The sequence below is a fragment of the Embiotoca jacksoni genome, unplaced genomic scaffold (assembly GCF_022577435.1).
Source record: "Embiotoca jacksoni isolate LCO1_2020_lvr unplaced genomic scaffold, fEmbJac1.0.p SCAF_52, whole genome shotgun sequence".
NCBI classification, from domain to species: Eukaryota; Metazoa; Chordata; class Actinopteri; family Embiotocidae; genus Embiotoca; species Embiotoca jacksoni.
The window spans coordinates 1,464,526-1,479,924 of NW_027185406.1; the positions used below are offsets into that span (position 1 = coordinate 1,464,526).

The following is a 15,399-nucleotide window of genomic DNA, read 5'->3' on the forward strand; positions in this document are numbered from 1 at the left end:
CTCAATTAAACACAACTCAACCTCAACTAAACACAACTCAAACTCAACCTCAACACACCTCAACCTCAATTAAACACAACTCAACCTCAACTCAACCTCAATTAAACACAACTCAACCTCAATTAAACACAACTCAACCTCAACTCAACACACCTCAACCTCAAATAAACACAACTCAAACTCAACCTCAACACACCTCAACCTCAATTAAACACAACTCAACCTCAACTCAACCTCAATTAAACACAACTCAACCTCAATTAAACAAAACTCAACCTCAACTCAACACACCTCAACCTCAAATAAACATAACCTCAACTCAACCTCAATTAAACACAACTCAACCTCAATTAAACACAACTCACCTCAACCTCAACTCGTGCTTGTCCTTCAACCCTTCTCATTGCATTCAAGGTAAGTTCAAGTACATTTTATGTCCATTAATTCTCTGCTCTGAGAGAAGAGGAAGAATCTAATTTTGAACTTTATAAACACCATACCTCTATCAAACATCTACAATGAAATGTGTGGTTTCAGCATCGCTGCAGAGTTCTTAGGTGGGGGGGGGGGACTGCTGAAGTAATCTTTGTTCATAACCACATGCTGAGACACAGAGAGCATTTGCTGTCTGTTCTTTGAAAGAGGAAACCAAAGATATGTTGCTTTTAACGGATTAAGCTTCGCAAACAGCTGCCGGTCTCGGTAAAGACAGTCTTTAAATTTTTTTTTGTGTCTGGTCAGGGCTGCATCTGGAAAAAAAGAGATTAACATGCTCTTTTTGAAAAAAGAAAAAGCGGAGGAGTTTACAGAAAAATATGAACATCAGATGACATTGACATCTTTTAACACCTGATCCGCAAACTCTTGAAACATCCCCCATAAAATAGGCGTAAATAATTAAATTTATATTATAAAATGTGTGACGGCTAGTCGGCTATTGGATTAAACTACAGAATATTTAATCGACGGAGAATCTTCAGTCGGAGGTGAACCTAACAAACCACTGTAGTATATTTTTTTTACTGTATAAAACCAGAGCGTGACCTTTTTCTAACCTTCACCCGGTGCTTTGATAAAAAGACATAAAAAGCTTAATGCTGTCGTTACAGGTGGAGATCGAAGGAAAACTTCAGATACATTAAATAACAGCATTTCCTCATTATGTTAATAGAAAACAAATTGCCATAAATTTTCCTCCCATCTGCCGTTTTAAATGTATTTATTTATTCACGTAAAGATTTTGACTTGATTTTTTTTTTTTTTTCCCAGACGTCGACAACCAGCTCTTCGTCTTTCGTTGCGACTCTTTGCCCTCTGGCTGAATCTCAATCCCCACCCCCACCCCCACCCACCCCCACCCCCCATCCACAGCCTGCAGATAATGACAACAGCTGTCCTTGGGGCTTCCGTCCAACCCCCCCACCCCCCCATCCAATCCGCTCTGGGTCCCCCTCCCCCCATCCTCCCCCCTCCATCAGCCAGACGGTCAGTCGGTCGGTGGGCACGTTGAGGCTGGGCAGGCGTCCATGTGATGTGTGTTTGGCACTAAAGAAACCCCTCCACCTCCTCCTCCCCCCAGCAGTGGATTTACAGAGGAATATAATAATAATAATAATAATGAAAATTTAAAAAAAGAAAACCGCCAAGCTGCTCGACAGCAATCATTTGGTTTAAGCGCTGCACGGTTGTTGTTGTTGTTGTTGTTTTTTTAGGTATTAAAAATCCCTGAAAACATATTTTTCTAATCAGGTTCTTACTATAAACGATGAGGTCCTCACATGAGCTCTTTTATTATCTGCACCGGTTAGAGCAGCAGGGACGGTTTTAACATGGGAGCTTTCTGTATCTGCGTTGGGTCTGTGCTCTTGTCACTAATTTGAATTTGCGTGTAATGTATTTTAAAAAGGATGTTTTTCAGGTATTTTTGTAAATTCAACAGCGTAAAAATCGGAACCCAAATCTGATGCCAGTCCGTTTTGCAGTTTTGTTGACGTTTATGAGGTTTTAATAGATGTTTATTTAGAACTTTATTGTTTATTCAGTGATTTAAGTTTTTAATGTGATCGTTCCAAGCAAGTTTTTTTTTGGCCCCGACGGAGACGTTAAGTCTATTTTGAGTATCTGCTGATACTGAATCCTGATCTGAATCTTCAGTTTGAACTGGAATTAAATTTAGCGTTCGTACATTCGCCTGATTGAACTCGGTTTTATTTTTTTTAGGCGCCGTATCAAATAAGAAGTATTGAATGCATCTCTTGTTACTATCGCCTCACTCCAAAAAAATTTTTTTAAAAATGCTGCATCGCAGACATAACAAAAGCAGCTGCTTTTGTTTTGGATTTTAAAATATCCTCATCGTATCATGTTAGCCTCCAATATGCCACATGTCAGAGTTGACTTCTGCATCCTGCCACAAATCGTGCTCTCTTGTTCATGATATCCTCACAACAGCTGACGTACCACAAAGGATCGGGGCTAAATACAGCTCAAGCTTTTGCCATACCAGTCGGGACCATCCCTAATACTAAATATTTTACAGAAATATACATACAAACTGCGTGTACTTTTTCCTAAAACTTACTGGGCTGAATCATATTGAGCTGCCAAAATTAACAGTCACTTTTATCTCAAGTTATTTAAAAAAAAAAAAAAAAAAAAAAAAAAAAAAATCCACTGTTGCCGATACACTCGTACAAACATGAATAATTATTGGAAGAGGAAAAGAGAAAACTAGGATTATGCAGCCGCCAACCAGTCGAGTTGCAGCAAAGACTTTGAAAGGATTTAACCAAAAAAAAAAAAAAAAAAAAAAAAAAACCCAGCAGATTCTGACAAAACACAAAGTTGCAGCCGCAGCAACAGACAATGCATCAAAAATGGCTGACGCTGCTAAAAGACACGACGAATTCTTAAACGTGAACGCATCACACACATCTTCAACCTCAGTGTCACCAAATCAGGATCTGACCAAATATGAAACACGGTGTCAATCTTGCTGAATAATGGCCCAGGAACGGTGGTATTGCGGGACAATAATTGACCTTTGACCTTTTTTTTTTTGGTGTGTGTGTGTGGTGAAGGGGGAAGGAGGAGGGGGGGGGGGGGGGTGTTCATCACTTCGTCGTTTTGTCCCGTTAAGACATTTGCGTGAGATTTGGCCGCAATTAGCGGGCGAGTCCTTGAGCTGCGACCACAAACGGGTTTTGTGAGGTCCCGGCGACCTTTGACCTTTGACCTGTGACCTGTGACCACCATAATAAATAAAAAATAAAAAATCGAACCAGTTCGTAATCGAGTCCAAATTAGAAGCAAATTCCCTTAAAACGAGCTGACGAGAACGGGACGGCTCGAACGCAGCCGGGGCCGGACGGCGGTCGCCTCACCTTGACCTTGTACTCCTTCTCCTTGGAGACTTTGGTGAGCAGTTTGGCTTTCTGTCTGGTCAGCGCCTCGATCAGCGAGTCGCACTGAGCCACGAGGCAGGCCTCGAACTCCACGCCGTTCTCCTGCAGCACGAACACAAACACAAATCAGAGGGGGTCCAAATATTACGTCCAAACAAGAAATAAATAAATAAATAAAGACGTCTCCATCGAAAACAAAGCTGCTTTCAGCTATTATGGGTCGTGAATAATAAAATCAACACTTGAGACCAAAACAGATCTGTTGGTGTGTTGTTGTTTTTTTTTTTGTTGTTTTTTTTTTACTTTCGCCCTCATTTGGCAGCGCGGAGCAGCTTTTGTGTTTGTTGAAGATATGTTAATTCATCCACCATGAATACACGGCGTTAATTATGTCAATCGACTGCACGCGCGCGCACACACACACACACACGCGCGCACACACACACACACACACGCACACACACACACACACACAAACAGTCGTCCGTCACGTTTACCGTCTGTTTTCTGCAGCTGCCGCGTTCGACGTCGGTTTTTTTTGTTTGTTTTTGTTGTTGTTGTTTTACCCTCGAGACGCAAAACGCATGAAAACACCACGCTGTCACTTTCCAGGCTTTGATTCGCCAACATTTTTGTTCGGCTCGCGGTGTCAGAACCGGCGCGACGCTGCAAACGCACGTTCAAAATACCTCGCAAAATTTTACACCGATTTTTTTTTTTTTTTTAAACGACGCAGCTTTTTTTTTGAAGTGTGCGTCACGATCCGTCCGCTGCATCGACTCGGAAAATAAACTAAAGCACGTTTCTGTTTTCAAGCCAGTTGAAGTCGTAAATCTGGACGTCCAATTTACACGAGTATCAAATCATATTTCAGTTTCCGTGTCTTTGCATTTCCTCAATGTTTTTTTTGGAACCATAATGGCTTTTTAGCATCGTTTTCCAACGCGGTGCTGGCAAATGATTCAAAGAGGTCGTACAATTGGCCGGATATAAAAGTGTTCGTAGCGTCCGGGTCTGAAAAATGAGGCCGATTGCGGAAGCGCCGTAAACTGCAGTACCACCGAGCGCCACTAGAGGGTCGGCTCCAAACAAACAAAAAAAGCCTCCATAGACTCCCGTTCAACTTCTCTCATGAAAGTCTCAGCGAGTAAACATTCTCCGCGAGTTATCTCGGTGTTGTCAGCGAAAATCGTGAGATCTTAACTCCTCCATCGTAACACTTTTCTTTCCTTTTTAACCATCTACCCCCCTCCCATCCTCCCCCCCCCCCTCTCTCTCTCCCCCAGCCAAAGCAAAGCTAAGTGTTTTCTTGTACTCGAATTCAATCCTCTTCGTTTTGTAATAAACGCAGCCTGATGCGTCAGCGCGTACGGTTTGTGTCGGTATGTGTGTTGTTGTTTTTTTTGTGTGTGTTGATGACTGGCAGATGCTGAGAGAGAGAGAGAGAGAGAGAGAGAGAGAGAGAGAGAGAGAGAGAGAGGGAGATCAGCTGCATGGTAATACTGTCTACAGGGAAAACACACACACACACACACACACACGTTTTTAGAGTTTATTGATTCGGTGGATTTTGAACCTCCCCGCGGCCCGAGCGCGACGCCCAAATGTTTCCCCGTGACCGATTTATGTGGAGCTTGTTGTCCATTAACCGTCAGGTTCAGAAGCAAGACGCGTTTTTAAAGCGGAGGGGAAAAAAAAAAAAAAAAACATCATCGCCGATGAAACGGTGAAATGATGTAAAGGCTTCGTCCCGTGCAGCCGCACCGATCAGACATGGAGATCAGCTCCGCCGCACAATCTCGCGACGCCAGACTTCGGTCTCGTCGTGCTCGCTTGGAGAAAATCAAACGAAAGGGGAGGAAACCGGAGACCCCGGAAGACCTGAAGCAGCTGTTTAAAAAGCAAGTTTTGAAAATATCCGAAGCGGCAACCTTCGGGGAGGATTTATACCTTAAAACATGTTGTCTGTCACTGAAATACAAAACGGCCATATCAGACAAAAAGCAAATAACTTCGATTAAAGCTGTCCAACCTTTCTTCCTCTGACATCTACTTGTTTCGTGACATTTATTCACCTGGCTGAGCTCCACCCAAAGCAGCTGAATAAGCTTCTTCACGCCAACGCTACCGAAATCAAGTCTTCTCTTTCTTTTGGTTTGAATCGTTGCGCATCGAGCCGACCTGCGGGCGTCACTTTGATCTCGACCTTGGATCTGTCCGGCTCTGCTGTGTTTCCGTCCTCTGATCTCTGTGTGTCTCGCTGTGGGCGGAGCTTAACCTCTGCTGCACTGACACCCTTCGGAGAGAGACGAGGGGGGTGGGAGGGGGGTTTCCCTGACCCTCCCCACAATGTCCTGTCGCCAAGGTTACCCACGTAGATTGTCCATGACGTTAAACCTACTTGGGCCTAATATTAGCATATTTCATAAACAATCCAGATTAGTGTTTTCTTACGGCTGCTTCTATGGTTGACATTAAGGCGTCTAATAATAACTGGCAAAAAAGAAAAATCCTAATAAAAACAAATGAGTTAACCTTCATACAACGAAGGACAGCACCAAAGTCATACATTTGATATCCTCAATCACAACAATTTTTGTCCATATTTTGTTTGCATGTATTCACTCAAATGCAAAAAAAAATTCTCGTGCACTTTGTAATCCTGGTTTTGAAAAGTTCTATAGAAATAAAGTTGTACTTATTTACTTACTATGTAACCATCATTGTCTAAGTAAATATTGTGCTTTAATGTCTTCAGATGACAATTAGCCTGACAAACGGTGATAAGATTATCTGTAGTGTCGACAGACTCCCTTACGCTTTTGCGCTGTAGCTGCATTGCATTCTGGGTAAGCTGAGGCAAATGTTAATGGGAAAAGAAAAAAGAAAAAAAAAAAAATATACATATCTGATGCTTCTATAAGAAAAACTGCGGCCGGTGCATAAATGATTTGTTATATTTACACCTGGGATTAAAAGTGAGTTGTTACCTGAATCTGCTGAAGCATGTTCTTCAGTTGAACCAGGAACTCCTTGGCGTCTTTAGCTTTGTCCGACACGCCGTTCAGAGCCTGGGAGAGCTGGCACTGCGGAGACGGAGACGGAGACGGAGAGACACACACACACACACACACACACACACACACACACACACACACAGAAGAGACGTTAAAACACCTCAAAGAGACTTTTCAGTACACTTAATTCATTTATTGCGAAGCGCTTCGAATTCACCAGCGAAAGACGACAAATAAAAGAAGAAAATGACTTTTTTTTTTTGCTCCCGTCAAATTTACCGGAAATGATTACGTCCCAGAAACAATCAAGTTTTCAACTTTTTTAACTTTTGGGCTCAAAATCTGTCGAAATATTTGCCTGCAAACAACAAAATGAACAAAAATGGAAACATTCAAAGGGGGAAATAAATGAAGCCAACGAATTTCTCAGTGAACTATTATTAAATTGTTAAAAAATATATATAGATAAGGAGGCAATCTTCGCCCTGCATGAGGCTGAATCAAACCAGTACAACCAGTGATACCCTGGAGCTTCTCCTCATAACATGTCGGTTATGTAATCATTTAACCCGACACACAGCTCTCAGATTACTTCCTGATCCTGGAACTGAAGCGAATTCACCGAGACCCCTCCCTCCTTCCACGGGGCCCAAACTCTGCATTGTCTTAATAAAATGGGATTAACACTATAATCTAGATTAGATTACGATCTATGTCCAGATTAGAGTCCAGAAAAATCCAGGCTGAGCGCGGAAAAACACTAATTGGTCACTTTGATGCGATTCGAGAACAAAATGACGCAGTATTGCAGTAATTGTTTCCATGATAAGATTATTTTTATTGACAATAACAAAACTGATGTTTGGTCCTTGTGGTGCAACTGATGCCGGTTAATGTGTAGTCAAGATATCACACTAAAAAGCGGATTTACGAAAAAAAATAAAAAAATAAAAAAAACCTTAAACTTTTGCTTAAATATGAGTTTTTAAAAAGAAAAGTCTCTTTAATGTAAACTATCAACCGTATATCGTCTTAAAATCCAATTTTAGATCCAAGTACCGAAACTAATGGATTTAACAGGTTTTAATCTTCATTAAATTGTTTATTTTTTCTCTTCAATGGAGAATTTTTCTCAATTTCTCACTTATTTTTATTACAACAGCAGCTGACGCATTGTATATACACATTTATAGCGTAAAATATTGTCACCATCAACCGCTCTTGCCTCGTTTGAGATGGGTTTCTTCACTTAACGTTTAAAATGACTTGACTAAACAACTTTTATATTTCTGGTCTTCAGTTTTACACAAAGTAAAGAGGATTTCTGACCCTTTAATGCAGTTAATTAAATCATTTCTGGGGGGGTTGTTTCTTTTTTTAAAACGCGCTGAACATTTGTGATTTATCTTCACTGCGAAGCTTTATTTGCCTGCTGAAAGGTGAAGAAAATGTCAGTGAGCAGGCGGCTGGATGTTCGGTGTACGGAGGTCCTGCAGCTGCAGATAAAACACAGAGGCCACCAGTTACAGCTGTGAAGACCGTAAACACGGGTTAATGATGTTTAACCCCGGCAGTCCCGCTCCTCCTCTGCTTTATTTATGTCTGCACAAACCATAAAACCAGTCAGTGTGAAAAAAAAAAAAATATACAAAGGGAAAGTTTCATCTGTGGATAAAGTCACTTTTTTTTTTTTTTAGACTTGTAAAATGGTTTCCGATGGAATATATCGGTGTTTAATGTTGTGCTGAACTATAATATTTATATTCAATTATCTGATAGTATTTTTTTTTATTTTTTATTTTTACACTGAATGCAAAATAATCAAAACGTGATGTAGGTGAGATGATGTTCAGTGTTTTCAATGTTCAATATCTTATTCCCTGATCACACGTTCCAACCCAATTCAATAGTTTAGGAGGCGGTTCAGTGTGTGTGTGTGTGTGTGTGTGTGTGTGTGTGTGTGTGTGTGTGTGTGTGTGTGTGTGTGTGTGCGCGCCTCACTCCCTAGTAGATGAGAAAAGACAGGACAAAGGAAACACACACTGTTATACACATGCCAGCGCTGTGATGAATCTGCTCTGCTGTGGCCACACCCACATTTTCCACCTGCTTCCTCCTTTTCTTTTCTTTTTTTTTTTGCTGGATGGGGGTCTTGTGAATGCACACACACACACACACACACACACACACACACACACACACACACACACACACACACACACACACACACACACACACACACACACACACACACACACACAGATAGCGAAAGCCAGCCAGAAGGCGATATGAGGAGGGACAAACCTCCTTCTTTTTTGTTTTGTTTCCTCTACTCATAAATAACAGCTGCATTTGCTGCAAAGAGGAGCAAAGGTTAAAATCAGGGCATGTGTAATTATCAAGTTCTTTAGAGACGTCAACTCTTAACTCAACTGTTTTTTGTTTTTTCTAAACTCCATTAATGTGTGGATTAAAAGGTTTGGCCCAAGCACAGCCACGGAAATAAAAAAATAAAAAACAACAACAACAACAAAAAAGACTTAAAAGTGAAAAAGAAAGAAAAAAACAAAACATGAATCCTTCTGTCGTCACTAATTAACTCACTCAATCATGAAATGCTTTGATTGTTTCGTAGGAATTGATATGATGAACCACTTCCTTTTTGGCACACGTCCACGGATCTCTATTTTTGTTTGTTTATGTCAGCGTGATGCTTTAAAATGTGAGAACGAGTACTTAAATATAAATTCAATAAAAAAAAATGTTTTCTAAAAAGTGTTTCTTTACATATCAGAGTATGACCATGTTTAAGTACTGCATGCCAGTTTTTTTTTTTATTTTTTGGGGGTGGGGGGATTTTTTTTTCAAACAATGTAAATCGACTTTAGGTCCTAATCGACAAATCTAACGCTCATTGATGGCGTTTACGTCCAGCTGATCAGAAAACGCTTTCATTCATTCATTCATTCATTCCTCTGGTTACGTCTGAATCCAAATCTGCCACTACATTGTGCGTTTAATCCGCTCTCCACGATAACCACTCCTCCCCCACAGCTACACACACACACACACACACACACACACACACACACACACGCTGGTCTTATCCACTGTCCGTCCCTCTTCTGTCCACACACGTGCTGCGTGGAGTCACGAGAGGAGGGACGTGTGGAGGTCATGGTTCACGAATCAAGCCAACCCCTCTCCGCGGAGCCGCTCCTCACCAAGAGGCCATCTGGCTCAGCAAGCTGTCTGGCCTCTGTGTGTGTGTGTGTGTGTGTGTGTGTGTGTGTGTGTGTGCGTTTGCATTGCCAAGACGCTAACAAGGGGGATGACGGATGTGCCCCTACGAGGGCCGTCCCCGGCTCATCCCCCACTTTTCCTCTCTCGTTTCGCCCCCGTCTGGTTCTCCGTTTGGTGTCCGACCGCGGCGCCGCTCCGTCGGGTCGAAAGCTCTCCCAGCCCGCCTCCCGCCATGTTTTATTCATTCATCGATTCTCTTCACCCACAAGATCTTCCTCACAGAGTGATTTGCAGCTGGAGTTTATCCCGGCGGGCGTCGTGCGAACGGCGAAGAAGAAGAAGAAGAAGCAGACGAAGAAGAAGCAGAAGAAGAAGAAGAAGAAGCAGAAGAAGAAGAAGAAGAAGAAGAAGCAGCAGGTCTTTACGGGACCTTCGTCGAACACAGATCTCGTTTTCCTTTATTAAGCCGGGCGAAGGCTCAATTAAGCTTTTCAAGAGAGACGAGGGAAAAGAAAAAGAAAAAAAAAAAAGCAGCATCAACCACAACAAACGACAGAGCATAATTCAACCTAACTGCAAATTCAGGTTTTAAAAAGCGTACAAATTCACCCGACGGCACCGACAGTGTCGTTTTCTCGACGAGGAATCATCGAGATTAATCACCACAGGTAGAAGCAGCCGTGTGGAAGTTTGTTCATTACTCCGGGAAGCAATCTACAGAAAGCCACGACAGCGGAGAGAGGATTGAGTAAAACAAACAACAACAAAACAAAAACAAAATATATATACAGGTGTTGGAGAGGAAGAAACGAAGTAAGTGAAGTAAACGGAGGCGAGTTCATTTGTCTGGTTCACTTCAAACAGACGAGGCAACTCAGAGCGCTTCAAAATGACACAGACAACCAAAACAAAAGCAACAAATTGAAATTAAAATGAGTTCAATAAAAAAATAAAAAAATAAAGTTGGAGTTCAGTGTGAGAAATTAGTAGTTATTTGTCTTAATAAATAAACAGTCTCCAGGCTTAATTTAAAAAAAACAAAAACAAGAGTTGCATCAGGAGAACAAAAGCTCCGTGTTCAGTTGTGAAACTAAACGAAAGAGAGCTCGATGGAGAGAAGTTCAAACCCCGACCCGACACTCCTGCTGACCGATCGGTTTGTCCGACGACGGACGCGAGCGGGGAGTTCGCTTCGGACGCCGTTGGATCCTCCGACGAGTTGGAAGATTACGCAACGAGCCACCGTCGAAATAAAATACGTACTCGTTTCCACGGCGACGCAAGGGCCAGGAAAACAAATCGGTCGCGTCGGCGGACTCTCACCTAACGTATGTGGACCGCTTCAGGAAGCGGGCGGACCCCCTTAGCGACGACCCCTAGCAACAGAGACGAGATCGAGTCTGGTTTTTTTTTTGTTGTTGTTGTTTTTTTCATGGCTTTCTACGGTTCGTTTCTCAAAGCGGACAAACACGGCACGTAGAAACATAAAACCGCTCAGCTGGCCGAGTCTCGTTGCAAGTAAAGAATATCCGCTGCAAAAAAATAGAAATGGATCTTTAAAAGATTTTTTTTTTTTAATGGTGTTTTTGCTTGGAATAATCACCTCTGCTTCATTACTCTTCATTACACGGACAGATTTTCTCTGCTCATCAAAATAGGTTGCTTTTATAACCGCTCAAATTTATCACGCTGTGAAGTTATTACATTTGCAGTAATCCAAGTGGAAGCGCGCAGCCGTTAGGCAGCTCTGTGGCTAAATGCGTCTTCACACGGAGCGCTCTGCTCATTCAGTGAATCTCTGGTGCCGTACAGATATCCGTGTTGCAGTTAGAGACAAATTAAAAGGTTTTTATATGTTTATTTTGCTGGTCGTGACTCACAGGACAAAAAAAAAAAAAAAGCAACCCATAAACTATTATAAGCTTTCAAGTTCCTTCCATGCGTTGTTTGGAAATTACTCCGACGACGTTGTCCTCAATAAAAGGTTCATAAAACAATAACAAAAGATTGTAAGAATTGTTGTTTTTTTTTCTCACAGATTTGAAATAACCCCTTCGAGAGGCACCTCTTGTTAACCGAGCCTGAATCCGCGGTCGTCCCAGTATCCAGGACTAAATTTGGCTGCAGTCACGATGTGTCAGGCTACAGTAGACTCCGATAAAACTGGGTGCAGCCGTGCTGAAATGTGACAAGTCTGCCCTGCAGGAAGAACGACTCGAGAGCCGGCGAAGAGATTTGGAACAAAAGAAAAGAAAAAAAAAAAAACACTGAAACTCAGAAAAACAAAAAAAAAAAAAATATCACAGAGGGGAGAAAAAAAATGAAACTCAAAGTGGGACAAAAAAAAAAAAAAATAATAGTGGATTTTATCTCCAAGTGGATCGACATACCTGCAGAGAAGAACTCTACGTTTAGAAATCCAATCTCTTCCCTCCTTTTGTTTTCTTTTTGTTCTTCTCCCCTTGACCTTTTTTTTTTTTTTTTTTCCACCCTTTACGACTCCTCTTAACGGGGAATGTCATTTTTCTTTTTTCTCCGCTGTCAGCACCCGTCAGCACGGCTCTCAGACACAAGTGCTATTATCTCATTATCTTAATATCGGAGCGACGAGGCGTCCCATTTATTCAGTCTGTGACATTCAGAGATCGGTGACTTTCATGGAGGCGCAGCTGTGTCGGTTCGCTGATGTGGTTCAGCTCAGCAAACGACGGGATGCAGGAGAAGACTGCTTTGAGGCGTCACCGGGCTCCACCGGACGGTCGCTGACGGCTTCGGTTGTCTTTCGTTTATGGTCTGGAGACTCTGAAGGGTCGGCCCGAATCATCGTCCGGTGGACGTGGCGATGAAGTCGAGCGTTTGTTTCTAAATGCAGTTGCGGCGGCGGGACGGTTTCGGGAAATGCCGGTCAGTGCCAATTGGTTCAAGGCTCCAAAAAAATGTTTTTGTTTTTAAATGAGCCCGAGGTCTACGCCCATTAAGACGCAACGACTGGAAACGATTCCACAATTCTGGTCTGGGAACACCAGACACACTAACGGTGGCGAAAACGGACGTTAACTGCAAGACGTCTGGAAAGCAGATTGATAGTTTGCGTGTCGAAACACCTTCCCGCCTTTTATCCGAGTGTCGATGTGCTTCATTTCTATGCTGTCCCCGTAACTAATATGGGATTGTTGTCATTATTATTGTTGTTATTGTTACATAACGAAAGCACATTCATGTTTAGTGAAAAGAGTGATGATGAGAAATGCTTCGTGTACAATCATGTTAGCCTCCTCCACCCATTCAGAAACCATAGACTGTATATAACAATGGACGTAGGTCTTAAAGGGAAGCCAATGCAGAAGTGCCTTAAAGTGCAATACCACTGAGGGCCACCAGGGTGCCGGATCCCAAAATTACCGCCTAGCGGTTGTATGCCACCGCTGACAAGTCAAGCTGTCGCTCACGTGTATATCTGTCCAAAACCCGTATTGATATTGAACTCACGGTGACCTTGACCTTTGACCTCCAAAATATAAATAATTAATTGCTGAGCCAAAGTGAACATTTGTGACAAATTTCAAGAAATTCCCTCAAGGTGTTCCTGAAACATTGCGTTTACAGAAACGCGTTAGGTAACAGTGACCTTGACCTTTGACCTTTGAACTTCAAAATCTCGAGGGTCGGTGCCGAGTGAATGTTTTTGCCAAGTTTGACCCATTTCCCTCGTAGCGTTCGTGAGATATCGCGTTCACGAGAACGTCTTATCGCCGGCGAGGAAACGTGGAAAAAAAAAAGAAAGACGTTTTTGAGCGCTTCTTGCAGCTCGCTCACTTTGCTCCTACAAAAAAATAAAAAATAAAAAAAAAATGTCTTGATGTCAGAGAGACACAGCGGTGTTGATTAACAGCAGAGGGAACAATACACGGGAGAACAATGCGTTTGGCTGTCAGCCCGGAGATGGTTGATTGTGGCGTTGACCTTGTCAAAACGATACCGGGGAGACGTCGAGCAGAAGGAGGAGGAGGAGGAGGAGGAGGAGGAGGAGGAGGAGCCAAACCTCCTCTTTTATTTCTTCCCATTTGCATTAATTAGCCTTCATATCCTCCTTTAGCTCCTTTTTTTTTTTATTTCCGCATCGCCATAAATGCATCTCCGCTCGCCCCCTTAATTTCAACGGTTTTTTTTGTTTTTTTTCTTTCCCCGAATCTTTCTTTCCGACATTGTTTTGAATTTCACATTTCGTCAAGTCAAATAAAAATAAAACTGAAACGCGTAAACGAGGTTCTTCTCGATTAAGGTGTTTTTTTTTCTGCCGCTGCTGCTCATAAGAGGTTTTTGCATGTTACAATGAAGACTGTAATTTCTTCTATGAAATCTGTCGACTGTCGGTGATCTTTTTTTTTTTGTCTTCGCCGAGCCGTCCCGGTTATTTCAAGTCCCCTCGGCGGTTTTGTTTGTTCTTTAAAACTTTCCACGCTTCTGCGCTTCATTGATCTCTTTTTCCTTCAGTGTTTTTATCCTTCTTACCATTGAGCTGTTTTTCCTGTCACAGTTCTCTGGGTTTCAAAAAAAAAAAAAAAAAAAATCAAAGTCAGTTTGTTCGCTAATGAAAAGTGAAAGTCAACAAAACACAGTTCCTTTCTTCGATGTAGTAAAATGTATGTGCACGTGAAGGCCGTTGTGAGTGTGTGATACAGCGGTCCGTCCACTGCGGCGTACCGTGTCAGTGTCACGCCTTGCCTCGCTTAAGCGTGAAAAAAACAACGTGGTCCGAGGTTCAGGCACCAAAACTGGGGGCTGCCGGGCGACCCCGGGCCGCTCTCTCATTGGTCGCTTCGCCGTGTCCGGGTCCACGCCGACCGCCGACGTTCCCCCAAATCCAAATTCGCCACACTTTTATCCCGTTTACGACTCAGGACCTACCGATCCCTTTGAGGACCGACAGCTTCAGCCACGCCGGTCTTGTGGTATCTCTGCGTAGCTGCGCTTCAGCGGAACAAGTCGATCCCTCCCTCGGCCTCCTCGGCCAGCTGTGTTTTGCCGTATTAGCAGTTCACATCTGGTGGAGGTCAAAACAAATCTCCCCCCCCCCCTTTTTTTTTTTTCTCCCCCCTCTTCATCCTCTCATCCAGCGTCGCTCAGCCCCCCCCCCCTCTCACCCCCTCTCCCCCCACCCACTCCCTGCTATACGGCCATTTTAAAGCTAATACGACCAATATCCGCTGGCAGTCTTTACGTTCCCAAAATCCACTTTTACTACGTTTGTATTCTAAAGCACTTTGTATTTTATATATATTTTTATAAATATTTTATATATATTTTTATATATATATAAAAAAGTAATTAATAAGAGAGTTCAGGAATATATATATATATAAATATATATATATTTATTTATATATATTTATATATTTACATATATATTCCTAAACTCTCTTATTAATTACTTTTTTTGTTGTTTTTTTTGGACGTTGCACAATTTTTTGAATGGTATTTAGTGTATTTTTATTCAGCTATGGGCCTAAATTAAGAAAAAAAAAAAAAAAAAAAACGGTTAATGTTTATGTAATGCTCTTAAGCCAGTCAGATGAGAGTCATATATTGAAAGCCTGCAGCTGTCCGACACGGGCGGTAAACAACACATGATTAACAGCCGGGATGTATTTACACGTGCGTGCGTGTGTCTGCAGCAAAGCAGCTTTGTCTGTTGAAAATCCTGTTTACGGGACAGAAAAAAAATTTAAATAAAA

The 15,399-nt window shown here is 42.2% G+C and overlaps 1 protein-coding gene across 2 annotated transcripts in view; it reads right to left on the reverse strand.

The window, feature by feature from the left end:
- LOC138212110 (tripartite motif-containing protein 67) overlaps positions 1–15,399 on the reverse strand; it is a 52,968-nt gene that overhangs the window by 22,374 nt on the left and 15,195 nt on the right. For both annotated transcript variants that reach the window (XM_069172361.1, XM_069172360.1), the window contains exons 2-3: positions 6,395–6,490; positions 3,384–3,506 (exon numbers count right to left, since the gene is read on the reverse strand). In XM_069172361.1, coding sequence (XP_069028462.1) covers positions 3,384–3,506; positions 6,395–6,490 — 219 coding nt within the window. The remainder of the gene's footprint in view (positions 1–3,383; positions 3,507–6,394; positions 6,491–15,399) is intronic.